This window comes from Myotis daubentonii, chromosome 16, assembly GCF_963259705.1.
Source record: "Myotis daubentonii chromosome 16, mMyoDau2.1, whole genome shotgun sequence".
NCBI classification, from domain to species: domain Eukaryota; kingdom Metazoa; phylum Chordata; class Mammalia; order Chiroptera; family Vespertilionidae; genus Myotis; species Myotis daubentonii.
Window position 1 is genome coordinate 39,315,494 of NC_081855.1, and position 14,692 is coordinate 39,330,185.

Sequence of the window (14,692 nt, forward strand, 5' to 3'; positions counted from 1 at the left end):
AAAAAAGACTCTGTATTGATCTTTAGATTAAGAAGATGTGCCATACTGAGTCTAAAGAAAAAAGACTCTGTATTGATCTTTTAACATATATGCTTGCTAGCAGAGGAATTAAGGTTACTCCCAGTCAGACAGAAAGTTTTATACAAGAAGTATGTCCATGCTTTTCTGAGGAAGGAAAGGTAAATGTAATGGCATGGGAGAAGGTAGGCCCAAGGAGCCTTATCCTTAACCCCACTGCAGCCTTTCTACCCTGGGAAAGTGCAGGATTGGCAAGCTCTCCCTGGGATGATAGATCAGGACTCAGGTAATAGCAGAAAGCGCCAATCCTACTCTTAAAATGGATATAAGAAAGCATTTGAGGTTTTTCTTTTTAATGCTTGCTTTTAAAAAATAAAAAAGGGGGGGAATTTGTCGGGAGTCAGTCCATCCTTGCTGTTTCAAGGGACCTGGCATATATGGCATACGGTTCTTAATATGTTTGCTCACCTTCTTGGCACTGTGTTTTAACCAAGGTCACCTCTCCGAGAAAGGTTGAATCCCCAGGTAGGGATTTTCCCCTGAAGTTAGGGAGGGAATAAAACCCCTCAACTAAGTGCCAGGCGGGTAATTAATCACTTTAACTATGAACAATCATGCTTAAGCTACATAATCTTTACTCCCTGGAATGGAGATAAGAAACACCCTAACCTTTGTAATAGAGATTGATAGGATTGAATCAACTGGTATAAATACAGATGTAACAAGACAGCAAGACACAGAACTTAGAAGTCAGAACTCAGAAGACAGAACCTACACAGAACCTACAGACAGAAGAACTTCGCTGGAGAGAACATGGCAAAAGATCCTGGACTGAACCTGACTACAGAAATATGGCCGAGAACCTGACTAGAACCTGGTGACCGAACCTGGCTGGAGATCTCAGACAGAACCTGGCTGGAGAACCTAGCAAGGGAACATGGCTACAGAACCTGGCTGGAGATCCTAAGCAGAACCTCTCTGGAGATCCAGACCAGAACTTGGCTGGAGATCCTGGCTAGGCTGCTGATCAACTGAACACTGTCTCCGTGTCATTCCTTCTTCGCTGACTCCGTCCACACCTTTGGGAACCCCTGGACCTGCTGGGGTTGGACCCCGGCAATCGATCAGCTGCCTCCTGCACACTCCCTACTGGGGATGTGCAGGTAACCAAGGTACGTGCCCTTGACTGGAATCGAATCTTCGACCCTTCAGTCCGCAGGCTGATGCTCTATCCCAGTGGTTCTCAACCTTCCTAATGCTGCGACCCTTTAATACAGTTCCTCATGTTGTGGTGACCCCCAATTTCATTGTTACAAATTGAACATAATTAAAGCATAGTGATTAATCACAAAAACAATATGTAATTATATATGTGTTTTCCGATGGTCTTAGGCGACCCCTGTGAAAGCGTCGTTTGACCCCCAAAAGGGTCGCGACCCACAGTGGATAGACCACTGCTCTATCCACTGAGCCAAACCGGTTAGGGCCAGGATTCTTAAATTTAGCAGAATAATTATAAAGTTAACTTGAAAGAAAAGCAAACACTATCATATAGAAAACAAATTTTTCAAAGAAATATCTATAATAAGAAAAGCGTAATATGCTAATTAGGCCAGATAGCCAGACGACCTTCCAGATGACCTTCCGGACGAAGCTGGGGCTTAGAGGGCCAAGGCAAGCCAGCGCAGCTGCTAGGGCTGAGCCCCTTGCATGAATTTCGTGCACTAGGCCTGTAGTATGTTATAACAACATGATAACTATAACCATGCCCCACTGTGGACATACATGTCAGTGATTTTCAATCTATTTCATCTCATGGCACACATAAACTAACATTCTGCGGCACATCAAAAAATATGTTTTTTGCCGATCTGACAAAAAAAAGGTATAATTTTGATTCATTCACATTGGACGGCTATTGTTGTGTTGGCTGTTGTCATTTTTTTATTTGACAATCTGAGGGAAGACAGGCCAACGCCTGTAATTAAGTAGTCAGGTATTCATGTTTTAAAAATTCTTGTGACACGCTGGTTGAAAATCGCTGCTTTATGTTAAGGGTGACATCTCAATGTTGGGAAAGGATGAATTTATTTGGCAATTGGATTAGACAACTTCCTAGTTATTTGAGAAAAAATTAAAATTAGATTCTTACCTCATACTACATACCAAAATAAATTCCAGATGGAATCGTGATTTTACCACAAGCACTAGAAAAATATAGGTTTATATATATTTTGAGATGGAGGAAGACTTTCTAAGCATGACAAAGACACCAGGGACATTGTTAAACAAGAGATTGATGGATTTTACTATGTGAAATGTAAACGTTCTCTGGACAAAAAAATTGCTAAGAAGTTACAAGTCAAATGAAATTCTGTGAAGAAATATTTGCAATATATACAGGGTGGGGCAAAAGTAGGTCTTGTGAGTTCTTGATAGAGTTTATTCTTGTGTTATTATTTAGTAATTAATGTATTATTTTCTGTATAAACAACTGTAAACCTACTTTTGCCCCATGCTGTATAATGGACAAAGAGTTAAAAATCTTAGGCTATAAATAGTTCTTAAGCTCATAAAGGACAATATGAACATCCTAATAAATAGACAAGGAATATGAACAGGAAATTAAAAGAAATCTAAATGGCCAATAAATCTATATAAAAAAAGTGTACAATATCAACCGCAATAAAAAAAGGGGGGGGGTACGGGGAATTAAAGAGAAACCTCTTAAAAAAACCTCTTCAGGGTGAAAAAGGTGGAAGGAGTAAGAAGCACAAATTGGCAGCTACAAAACAGTCACGAGGCTGTAGAGTACAGCACAGGGAATACAGTCAATAACATTGTAATAATGCTATATGGTGCCAGGTGGGGACTGGACTTATCCCGGGGAATCACTGTGTCAATTATGTAAATGTCTAACCCCTATGCTATACACCTGAAACCAATATAACACAATATTGAGTGGCAACTGTAATTGAAAAAATATTTTTAAAAAGAATTTACATGGAAATTAAAAAAAAAAAAAAACCCTCTTCAGAACAGCAAGGAGCTCAAACACCGCTGTTTCCCACCCCGATGTGGAGAGAGGCCTCGGTGCTGCCTGCGCTGAATGCCGCTCTGTGTGCACTGACACAGCATGTCTGGGGACCGCTCAGCAGCACGCAGCAAAAACACTGAAGCATCCTATCCTTTGACTCAGCAATTCAACGTTGAGGAATTCAGTCCATAAAAACGATTATGGAATCCTGTGTTTATTGAAATGGAAAGATGCTGACAAATCATTAAAATTAAAAACAAACAAACAAAAAAACCCCAAACATGTCGCCCTGGCCAGTTAGAACATTGGCCTGCACACCAAAGGGTCAAGAGTTTGATTTCCAGGCACGGGCATGTAACTGCAGGCTCTATCCCCAGCCCAGGCCAGGCGGGGCAGGAGGCAACCAACCGCCGTGTCTCTTACACATCCATGTTTCTTGCTGTCTCTGTGTCTCTCTCTCTTTCAGTCTCTCCCTTTCTCTCTCTCAAATCAATAATAAATATGTGTACACCACGATCCCACTTTTACAGAAAGAAATTATGTAACATATTTACATGTACATATATGTGTAGAAAAAGTCTGAAAATGGGCACACCAGAATATTTATAATAGTTTTTTTCTAGACAATAGAATTACATTTAATTTTTTATTTTTTCTTATCTGTAATATCTAATTCTGGAATGAATATATATTACTTGTATAAATTTAAGCTTTTATAAAGGGATGAAAGATGTCATAAATTTTATGACATCTTTTTAAAAAATATATATTTCTTTATTGGTTTCAGAGAGGAAGGGAGAAGGAGAGAGAGATAGAAACATCAATGATGAGAGAGAATCATTGATCGGCTGCCTCCTGCATACCCCCCACTGGGGATTGAGCCCGCAACCCAGGCATGTGCCCTTGGCTGGAATCAAACCTGGGACCCTTCAGTCCACAGGCTGACGCTCTATCCACTGAGCCAAGCCAGCTAGGGCAACATCTTTTTTTTTTTTAATATATATTTATTGGTTTCAGAGAGGAAGGGAGAGGGAGAGAGAGAGAAACATCAATGATGAGAAAGAACCACTGATTGGCCTCCTGCATGCCCCCTACTGAAGATCGAATCCTGCAAGGTGGGCATATGCCCTTGACTGGACCCTTCAGCCCACAGGCCAATGCTCTATCCACTGAGCCAAATCGACTAGGGCATATATGACATCTTTGACTATATAAACTAATTTTACGTCTTATTTAACATCAAAAATTAGTAAGTCAAACTCTAGAAAACTTCAGCACCAGAGACTCTCCTCCCCCAGTATTCTTTCGAGTCAAGACCGACTCCCAAGAATAACCATTATCCTGACTTGTAACTCCATAGATTAGTTTTGCCTATTTGTGAGCCCTATACAAAGGAAATGGGTCTTTTTGTTACTTGACTTCATCTTTATGAGATTCATCTCTATTTTGCTTTTGTAATTGCGGCTCATTTGTTTTCATTGCTGTATTAGCAATGAATATGGTTGGTGATTTTGCCCCCAGGAGACATTTGGAGACAGTGTGGGTTGTCACAGCTGGAGGCAGGGTGCTATCGGTATGCGGTGGATAAGGCCGGGCATACCGGTCAAAGTCCTACAACGCACAACGAAGAATATCTGCCCAAAATGTCAATAGTACCTGCTCTACAGCATTCCACTACGTCACGCGACAGCCGGCCATTTCTCTGTTGGTGGAGACACAGGAAGTTTGACAATGGCAAAAACTGAAACATTCCAAATTCTGGTTTGTCTGAAAGAGAACGTGTTATGCAGTTATGAGATTTCACGTTCACAAAGAGTTTGTAATAATACTTTAACAATTTTAATTAAATAAAAACTGGCAACAAACCTGGGGGTTCTCACGACCCCCCTCAGATTTGATGGTTCTCTACCATGGCTCACGGGATTCAGGAAGGTGCTATACTTAACGACCAGTTTTATTGTAAAGGGTACAGATCTGGGGCAGCCAAATGAAGAGACAGATGTGGTGAGATCTGGGAGGGCCCAATGGCAACACTGCCTTGTTCTCTCTCCATGGATCAGGGTGCAGCACCTTCCCAACACATTAATGTGTTCACCGAGCGCCACTGACTTTTCACTGGGGTTTGCTGGTAGGCAGGATGGGTTAAATCACTGCCCACCCGAGTGAACCCAATCTCCAGCCTCTCTCCCCTCCTTGGAGGTCCCGTTGGCTCAAAGTCTTGACCATCTAATTGCAGGGTTGTTCTTTCTGGTCCCAGCTCCCATCCTGAAGCTATCAAAGGGATCTCTCCAAGAGTCCCCTCATTAGCATAAACTCCGGTGTGCTCCAGGAAGCTCATGAATAACAAAGACCCTTCTATCACTTGGGAAATTCCAAGGGTTTTAGGAGCTTCATGCCAGGAAGCTGGCACAAATTCTTTCTTAGACAACACATAGTAGACGCTCAACAAATATTTGCTAAGCAGAAAGATGCACTGGAAACACCAGAAATTGGCAGGAAAGAGGCTCTTGGATTCTGCCACCGGCCACACACACACACACACACACACACACACACACACACACACCTATTATGGAGATGGACACATTAGGCTATGAGAAACCAATACCATTAAACATTCCAATCATATGACAAACTCCTTGTGCTCTGGTTTATATTACCAAGCATCGTGATGATAATTTGGCTTCCCACGTGGCTTGTGTATAGGAAGAGAATGTCAGCCAGGCTGACATGAGCATGCACACTTGCCTGGGCTGATCTCTTGTAAATTAGTAAGTGGCATTCTGGCTTACATAGATCCGTCTCTGAGCTCTTTGTGCCTCCCACCGTTTGTGTGGTTCGGAAGTTGCAAGCCAGCTGCTGCCCAGCCCTGGACCCTGCAAGTCTTCCAGGCTGGTGCCACCTGGGAGCCCGGAGGCGATGAGGGCGCCGTGCAGCTGGTCTCTGCCTCGACATTGCAGGGTGTGGGCTTTGGGGCATTCACAACATTCCTGCAACAGAAGAGTTTCTGGAGCACCAACACCTAAAATAGGATCTGCGTGGCTTGAATATAATCTCCAGCAGGTATGTCTGAGATGTGGTTGTAACTGAGAAAGCTGAAGCCTAATTAATTCTATTTCACTTGACTTAAAGAAAGAACATGTGAAAGAAGGGGAGCTCAGGACATCGATAAACTGGGCCCCCAAAAGCACGAATTTCACCGAGTTTCTGTGGTCCTGGCCGGAGGTTGGAGACACTGACTGGTGTACTCAAGCCTTGCAGTGACTGGAGAGGTGTAGTCCTCCTCTCAAACCTGAATGAGAAAGATTAGCCTACCTTCAGCTGTAATTCAATTTAGTGCTCAAAACACAACCTTCCGATTAATCATTAGACCTTGGAATCACCTTTACTATAGCCCCTCCATTGCCTATTAATAAATAACATTCTGGTTTATACATCTGCTTTTGACGAGTTTGGTTAACAGGAGTCAATCCATGAATCTGATCCATTGACATCCTCTGGGTTACAAGCCGAGGAAAGCTGAGAACCAGACTACGGAACATAGGGGCCCCCGCCAAGATACTGCCAGCCTGTGGCTAGACAAACAGCTCCTCTCCAGGGGACCCTGCCCTCACTGTATCCCTCAAACCACAATGCACCTCATGCAGGAGACACTCCACAGCATCTCTGAACGATGCTCTCTCTGAGCGCCCCCAACGGCCAGGAGCTCAGTCACCGCCCTTCCGTCTGCTCTCTTGGAGATCTCGGTCGGTCGTTACAATATTTTCCTCGATGGGAGTTGAACTTGTCCCTTCATCACTTTAACCGACGGGTTCTTCCACAAAACACAGCAAATGTTCTTGTGCGTCTAGGCTGCCAATCGGGCGTTCCTCCAGAAGAACGTAAACACGATGGAGTCCAGCCCTCTCACCACGCCACTGTTCTCCTTCTAGCTGTCCAGTGTCTTTCTGGAAAACTCGACCCCCCCCCCCAATCTGGTCAGTCCACGCGCACTATTATTTCTGAGACGTGAGATGTTAGTGCAGCAGAAGTTGGCTGTTTCTTCCAGCCGCTGCATCTCACTGTTGCCTCAGAGGCTTCTGAGAAAACGCCTTCATCTCAATGCACGTCCCCTTCCTTTTGGGTTTGAAGCCATTGAAAGGAGATACACACGGGGCCGGCTGTGGGTTTACGAGGCTGAGCCTGCTTCTGCCCTCGGTGAATATTGTTTCGGTGCAATCTGAGGAGGAGGTTCCTTAGCCCAGGACGGTTTCAGAATTCAGCCCTCAGCAGCGACTCACCTTTCTGCAGGAGATGAGCCATCACTAGAGACCTGGGAAGGTGTTTGTTCACCTTTGTACCCGAGCACCTGGCGGTGGGGAAAAGGCTTGATGAATCCTGCCAACTACATTCCAGTTTCAATGGGGGTACGGAAAGGAAGAGGAAAAGCTATTTTGCGGACGGCTTTTGTTCCTTCTGGTTCTAGAATATGAAAGTTGTATACATAGTAAAATCGTTTAACCAAACCTAGGTTGTGGTGACTTGTTTCTCTTGGAATCCCTGACACATTCTGCGAGGAACTTTGTCATCTGAGATCTCCCTGCCACCAGCCCAAGCTGTCTGAAGCGCTAGTGAGCTTATTTGTTGCAGACTTCATCGAGAACAAACTCCCTCTCACTCGTTCTCCCCCGCCCTGTCCCTCACCCCTGAACACCCTATTCTCTCCACTTGCCAACCCACCCTCTCCTCCCCCCAGCCCAGCCCGCCAACCCTCCGGGGTTTAAAGTTTAGGATTTGATGGTATCGCTGCTCAGAGGCCGCAGGACACACATTCGCAGGGACGACTTTGGGAGGCCACGTGCTGTCCCCCTCAGGACGTGGGAGAAATCCCTGCGGCTCCCTGTTGTTCCGATGGTCTGTCCAGTGAGTGATTGCCGTTTCCCCAAAGGCTGCCTCTCATTAGCATGAAGGGGGGTGGGGGTGTGGAGAAGGGGTGGGGGGAGAGAAACAGCAGAAAGCCCTGGCTCGGTGTTAGAGCCTGGGAACCGTGTCTGCAAAAATGACAGCTAGAGCTTTCTGGCTCCTCTGCTTGGTCATTGGATCATCTCCCGACGCCCCAGTGGCGGAGGGAAAAGGTAAGAGCGATCAACTGCTGAGCCCTGGGAGAGGGACAGTGATGGGGGGGGGGGGGGGGAGAGGGGCGGGCGGGGGGCGCCGATGAAGGGAGAGACGAGAAAGGGGTCAGAGTTTGCAAGAGAGGAGACTCCGGGTCCGTGTAGCGTGTTCGTAGGGAGCAAAATGGGTCCCCAAGATGTTGTGTGTCTCGGCAGCCTTTTCGGAAAGAAGCCAGTTCAGCTACTGAAATGATCACGAGTGAGCCGGGCGGGCTGCAGGAAACTTTGCATGTTAAGTAGCTGCTCCTTCACCGAGCAGGGGACGTGCCAGGAGGGGTCGCGGCGCGCCCGTGGGGAACCTCGCCTTCCCGCTCGCAGGACGCGGCGGCAGCAGGCGCCCCGGAGAGCGCGGGGTCTGACCTGCGCCCGAGCCCCGCGGGCGGTCATCGCAGCGCTGGGTGAGCCCCCCGGGGGCCGAGGGCGCAGAGAGAAAAACCCGACCTTCCTCCCCTCTCCCTGTGGCCCCAACGAACGGCCCTGTCACACCTGAGTCTTCAAGACACACAATTCCGTGCACGGCATGAAAATGAGTGATGGAGGGAATGCAGAAATGAGGATTTTCTGTGGCGAGGTGTTTTTGTTTTGCTTGGGGGCGGAGTGGGGGGGATGTTTTGTTCGATTCACTATCTCTGGGAAAAGAGCTTCCGCACCTCACAGGGCAATTTACTCTGGGCTATTTTTCCACATTGAATGACTTCAGTGGCATTTAACCCAAATATCAGACCATCTTTCCCATGACAACAGATGGTGATATCAATGGGGAAGCAGTTGGGAGGTCAGCAGTTGACAGTCAGGAATTGGACAGCCACCAGGACTTTACTCAGCTGTGTGTGGGACAACGCTGGCCACGATGAGTCAGAATCAACCTCTTTGCAAAAACATGAACCATCACCAGCTATTATTGCTGGGTGAAAGCTGATGTTAAAGGAGATAATCGATTTGGCAAGATAAGTCACTTTAAATGAAGTGTTGCAAGAGCTGCAAACCAAGGGCAGACCAAGCTCCTCCATGCAAGAGGAGAGAAATGCTGAAAACCAGCCGGTTAAGACGACAGAGAAAAAGAGAGAGACGGGTCCTCGAGCCTGTCTGGAGGGCACTGGGACCCAGGCAAACGGGGAGCTGATCTTGTGTAACTGGGCATGGAAAGCTGCCCAGCTTCCAAGTTGGCTGAAGTTTGCTCACCAATCTGTCTGGAGCCCTGGGGAATAGCATTAATAATTTTTTTTTTTAAAAATTTGTTTACATGCCGTACCGTGTAGGAGTTTTTTCTCCACCATCAGAGGAGGGGAAATTGCAAGCCATGTGTGTGCTCTTATACCTCACCAGCGGCCTCTGCCTCCCAGCCGGCCCTCAAAAATCTCTCCTAGCTGTAGTTCGCCAGTAAGTGGTGTCCAAGAAGCCAGATAAAAATCCACTCCCAAACGCTCGATTCTGGAGACCAAGATGACAGTGTAAACACGGATGGGAAAACCAAATAGTTCCGTTGTCAGGGGCGCTTAAACAATTGGGAGAACCTGCACTATGAGACCTGCCCCTGGGGTTTGCTCTCGGTACTTTCTCTGCAAGCCGCACGCAGCAGAAAGGCGGATGTTTATATATACATTACAGAAGGGGCAGCAAGAGCTTGTTCCTCGGCCGGAATTGTCAATCATGTTTAGTCCTAGGACAAATAGGGGGTTGTCATTTTAAAAGCTATCGATTTGGAAAGGTTCCTTAAAAACAATGAAATGTTCCCACGTGGTGAGAAAGTCTTCTTGGCTGGCCTCGTTCTTAGAGGGCAAGACCCTCAGCTCCGCCTTCCTCTGGGGCCCAGGAAACGGACCAGAGGCGGCGCCTTCCTCTCGCCCTCCCTTCTCTTTTCTTCACTCCCAGGTCTCCTGGCCTCCCCAGCCTCCTCCCGCAGGTGCCTGCTAAGTTTGCATTGCCCCCCACCTCCCCTCCCCTCCCAGGGCCCTGTCCTCTTTCTCCCCATCGGTCTCCCCTCCCCTCCGCGGCCTCACCTCCTCTGCCAGCCCCCCTGCCTCAGCCTCCCGGCCTCTCCTCTGTTCTCCCCACAGCCTCGCCGCCCCACGACAGGAACCCCGATCCCGGCGGCGGTCCGAGCGCGGAGGAGCCGCCGGGGCCGCGGGAACAGCCAGTCCCCGAGGCCGCTCCTCCCGCCTGGTCGGACCCGCGGCGCCGGAAGCCTCCGCCGCCCGCCGAGAACCGGACTGGCTTCCGGGAGGCCGCGCGCGCGCCCGCCGGCCCGCCGAGCCCGCGCCTCCCGCAGACGGAGAACCGCGCGTCGCCGCGCCGCGCACCCGCGCGGGAGGATTCCCCGCCCCGTGCGCGCGCCCTAGCCCTGCGCTTCCCCGCCGCGCGCCCGCCTGCGCGCGCCCCCGACGGCCTCGCTCACCCCAACCGGCCGCGCGCCGCCGCGCCGCCCGCGCCTCCGCTGCCGCCGCCGCCGCCGCCGCCGCTCCTGGATCGGCCGCGGGGGGACGCGGAGCCCGGCGCCGAGTCCTGCGCGAACGCCTGTCGGGTGGATCTGGACGAGCGCGAGTCCTACTGCGCCAGCGAGTTCGGTGAGCCCCGCCCCGCAGCTCCTCCCGGGCCCGGGCTGCGTTGCCCCGGCCGCCCGGCGAACCCTTCCGAGCCGAGAGCGCTCGGCGGTGCGCGCGGACACCCCAGAGAGCCCTAGAGAAACCCACCGACTCGGTCCTGCAGGCCCCAGACCCGTGTGCACTATGTCTTGCTTTGTTATAAACGCACTGACTGGGGAAAGAAAGGGGAAGCGAGCATTATGCATGTGTCCAAACTGTTTTTTGAAGCAGCAGTTAACGGAATCGTGCATGATGTGGACGTGGTCGGCCCAGGGATCCAGCTGGTGACTCTGCTGGTGGACCGGGATGGGCTGTACAAGATGAACCGCCTGTACCTCACTCCGGACGGCTTTTTCTTCCGAGTCCACATCTTAGCCCTAGACTCCTCCAGCTGCAATAAGACATGTCCAGAGTTGAAGCCTGGTATTGAAGCTCATCTGACCACTTTTTATGTCCTTTATTTACATCACCATTTGTAACGTGGGTGCCACAGCTCGGTCGCCCCAGCACCTTTGGGGAGGGAGGGGTGTTCCAAGACGAATAGAATTTGGACGACAGGTATTGTTTTTGTCCACTGTTAAGCTCCAACAACCCCCCCCCCCCACCCGCCCTCCGCTTAAAGGTGGGAACAGCACGGATTGGCACAAAGCAGGCACTCAGTAAATATTCGTTGACCAATTGAGTGCATGATTGGAAACACCCTTGCCAGAAGGGGTCCATAAGGGGCTCTGTTTAAACGGCGTTTAGAAAAATCCTTGAGGGTTGGGATGCCGATAACCTCTCTCCCGTCTCTCTCGAGATGTGCTCTGGCAAAATCCTGTTGGCACATTGTGATTAGGACCCTCCTTCTCTAATGTTGAGTGTTTACAGGTGCATTATCTGGTTATCTTCTAAAGGTCATTACACTGTTTCCACCAGTTGTCTGAGGTTCAAAATAAATAGAGCAAGCTAATAGATTCAAGCTTAGTCGTTTCTTAAAGATCTTACATTTTCTTATTGTTTCATGGCATTTAAAAGACACTGAATTTATACCATTTCCCCCCCCCCCCCCTAGGCAGCAGGTATATTGTGATGGGCCACATCTACCATAAGAGACGGCAGCTCCCTACAGCTCTGCTCCAGGTCCTAAGAGGGCGCCTCCGACCAGGAGATGGACTGCTCCGGAGCAGCAGCAGCTACGTGAAAAGGTTTAACCGAAAAAGGGATGTGCAGGTTCAAGGTGCAGTTCACACCCAATGCACTTGAATTTACCATCCCAGCATTTCTGGGTCATAAGAGACTTGGAATTGATCAACACAGGAAAGGTCTATCTTCATGGAATGGGACCTTCCTTTATAATAGGGCACATGGCTCCTTTATATGAACTAGTTGCATAGTTCCAACTCTAATCGTGAAGTTGTCACTGTATTTACAAGATGCTTCCCAAATGTATGCTTCTGAGCTCGGTGGCAAAGCTATTCTTAGTGCTAGTAATGCACATAGCTACTGACCTGTCCCATTAACAGATCACTGCTTCATGCTGTTTACTTTTAATTATTTTAATTTAAATACATTCTCAGTAGAAATAGTTCACAAAAAACATTTCCTTGATTTTATATACAACTTTGAATAGTTTATATCACGTATCAAACCAAATGTTATACCGACAGCATCACATTTTAAGTTCTGTACATAACAGTAAGTGCACTAGTCAAAGACATGTATGATGTCATATAGATCAAACAGATGGGTCAGAGCCCAAGACACGATATGAAGTTTTACACTTAAAGAATATTGAAGGGCTTAATTCAAGCAAAATATTGCTCAAACAAGTGTTTCTGATTTACCAAAGTGTAAGATAGTTTATTTTCATGCCTCCCTGCTCCTAAAAACCTATCTTTTGTGCGGAACTGCCAGCTATCCCAATGCTAAACATATTCAGGGTGTATCTGATGTCCTTTTTCTATTAAGACCAAGTATCATGTTTGTGTTTGTCAAGCAGTAAACCTTGCCTTGAAATCAGATCTTTGGATGCACTTTTTTTCCCCCCCACCTCACTGAGCCCCCAAATTAGGGAGGAAGCATTTCTCAAACTTACTCCACAAACCCTGGAATGAATATTCAATGATAGCTCGCAAGCACGTAAATTTTAAACCTTTTCCAGTTGGGTTAAAAAAAAGTTTAACCGTTAGCTGAGTTTAATACTGATTTTTACTTGAATCCACAAAAATATTAACAATTTTCCCCCCGAGAAGACCAAGCTGTACTTCAGTTCATTTAAAATGCTGTATTTCAGTTCATTTGAAACACTGACAACCCATGGTTAGATTACTGCCTAAAGAAAGATAAAAAGAAACTGCACTAGAGAGAAGACAGCCTATTTGGTGTGAAAGGACATGCACTCAGTGAGCTCAAGAAGCGTCTGGCTGTAGTGGCACACAGGCTCAGTGGCAAGACGGCACTGCAGGACACCAGGACAGGACACTTAGAGACACCTGAGGGGAGCAAGTAGCAATAGCCTGAGACATAACATCTGAGTGTGATGGGAGATATGGCTACCGTATTTGTCCCAAGCATGGGCAGAGAGTAAAATAAAGGCTGAGAGGTTCCATTATTCTGTGGTTAAAGCATTACTGAAAAAAAAAAAAAAATTTAGAGAATTTTCCCAAAAGTGAGTCTTGCCCAAACATCTTAAAAATCATATTAGAGCCCTAACTGGTTTGGCTCAGTGGATAGAGCGTTGGCCTGCAGACTAAAAGGTCCCAGGTTCGATTCTGGTCAAGGGCATGTACCTTGGTTGTGGGCACATCCCTAGTGGGAGGTGTGCAGGAGGCAGCTGATCAATGTTTCTCACTATCCCTCTCCCTCTCTGTAAAAAAATTAATAAAATATTTTTAAAAAATCATACTAGAAAGGCTTGAGAATCAACTGCATTCTAACATGACCTATTAGCAGTAGAGTATGCAGTGAATGAGGAACTTCTGGGTTAGTTATAGGATAAAAATGAACCCAGACGTAAGTAGCAGCAGTTGCAAAAACCAAAGCCGAATTTTTAAATGTCAAGGCTAAGTGGGGAAAAACAATGGCCAGATAGGGAAATGATTGGTTGGATGGTCAGATGTTAGAGCATAAAGTTATAATGATGATCTGATTTAAAAGAGAAAAAAAATACCACTTTTAGAGAGCCTGAAGGTTAGGGTTTGCTTAGCCTGATTTGATAGTACTGCTTTGAGTTTTGGAAACACAAAATGTCCCAGCACTGTGATCTGCGTGATGCTAGAAGGCCATACAGTTAGTATGTACACTGCGGCAAACACAAGCAGGCCAGATTCTTAGGAACTTCCTCTTAAAATTAAGGCCATCATTTAAGGTTTGCAATGACAGTAATGAGGCTCAAAGGAGTTAAGAGCAGTGGTGGGCATGGGGATGGGCACTGGAGACAGTGAGTTGAAGGAGAAAAAAAGACTTTTCTTTTGGTAACAGATACACTTTTTTTGGTACTAGCTTTTTACCTTTGTTTACCTAAAAACTGACCCTTAATACACCAACTCAATTTCAGGAACAGGACTTTATAATTTAAAAAACAGCCTATTTCTTCAGCTGAATTTGGTCCCAACTGAATCAACTGGGAAGTGATTTAAAAGCCTTTTTTGGTATTTTATTCTAAGTAAATAGAAGGATCTCAGAATATTTCAAATTATTACAGCCCTGGCTAGGTGGCTGTTGGTTGGAGTGTCACTCCTACACCAAAAAGTTGCAGGTTCGATTCCCAGTCAGGGCACATATCTAGGTTGTGGGTTCAAATCCACCTTGGGCGCATATGGGAGGTAACCAATTGATGTTTCTCTCTTTCTCCCTCTCTCTCTAAAATCAAAACATATCCTTGGGTGAAGATTACAAAAATTATTAAAAAGACTTCTCAG

The 14,692-nt window shown here is 47.0% G+C and overlaps 1 protein-coding gene and 1 long non-coding RNA gene across 2 annotated transcripts; one reads left to right on the plus strand and one right to left on the minus strand.

The window, feature by feature from the left end:
* Positions 1–1,052: 1,052 nt before the first annotated feature.
* On the minus strand, positions 1,053–10,336 carry LOC132218601 (uncharacterized). Its single transcript, XR_009449221.1, has 3 exons — positions 10,209–10,336; positions 9,532–9,639; positions 1,053–7,403 (listed from the first exon to the last, which is right to left on the minus strand). It is a non-coding gene; the product is annotated as an uncharacterized LOC132218601 (long non-coding RNA).
* On the plus strand, positions 8,033–12,793 carry C16H17orf58 (chromosome 16 C17orf58 homolog). The gene is made up of 4 exons (XM_059670031.1): positions 8,033–8,169; positions 10,266–10,772; positions 11,022–11,213; positions 11,845–12,793. The coding sequence occupies exons 1-4, from the start codon at positions 8,094–8,096 to the stop codon at positions 12,033–12,035; spliced, it is 966 nt and encodes a 321-aa protein (XP_059526014.1). The 5' UTR covers positions 8,033–8,093; the 3' UTR covers positions 12,036–12,793.
* The last annotated feature ends 1,899 nt before the right edge of the window (positions 12,794–14,692 follow it).

What these genes read in the sequence shown, in the direction of transcription:
- C16H17orf58 (XM_059670031.1), top strand. Translation starts at nt 8,094, where the DNA reads ATGACAGCTAGAGCTTTCTGGCTCCTCTGCTTGGTCATTGGATCATCT. An exon ending in CTACTGCGCCAGCGAGTTCG is followed by an intron (nt 10,773 to 11,021) that starts GTGAGCCCCGCC and finishes TTTTTGAAGCAG; the next exon opens with CAGTTAACGGAATCGTGCAT. An exon ending in ATGTCCAGAGTTGAAGCCTG is followed by an intron (nt 11,214 to 11,844) that starts GTATTGAAGCTC and finishes CCCCCCCCCTAG; the next exon opens with GCAGCAGGTATATTGTGATG.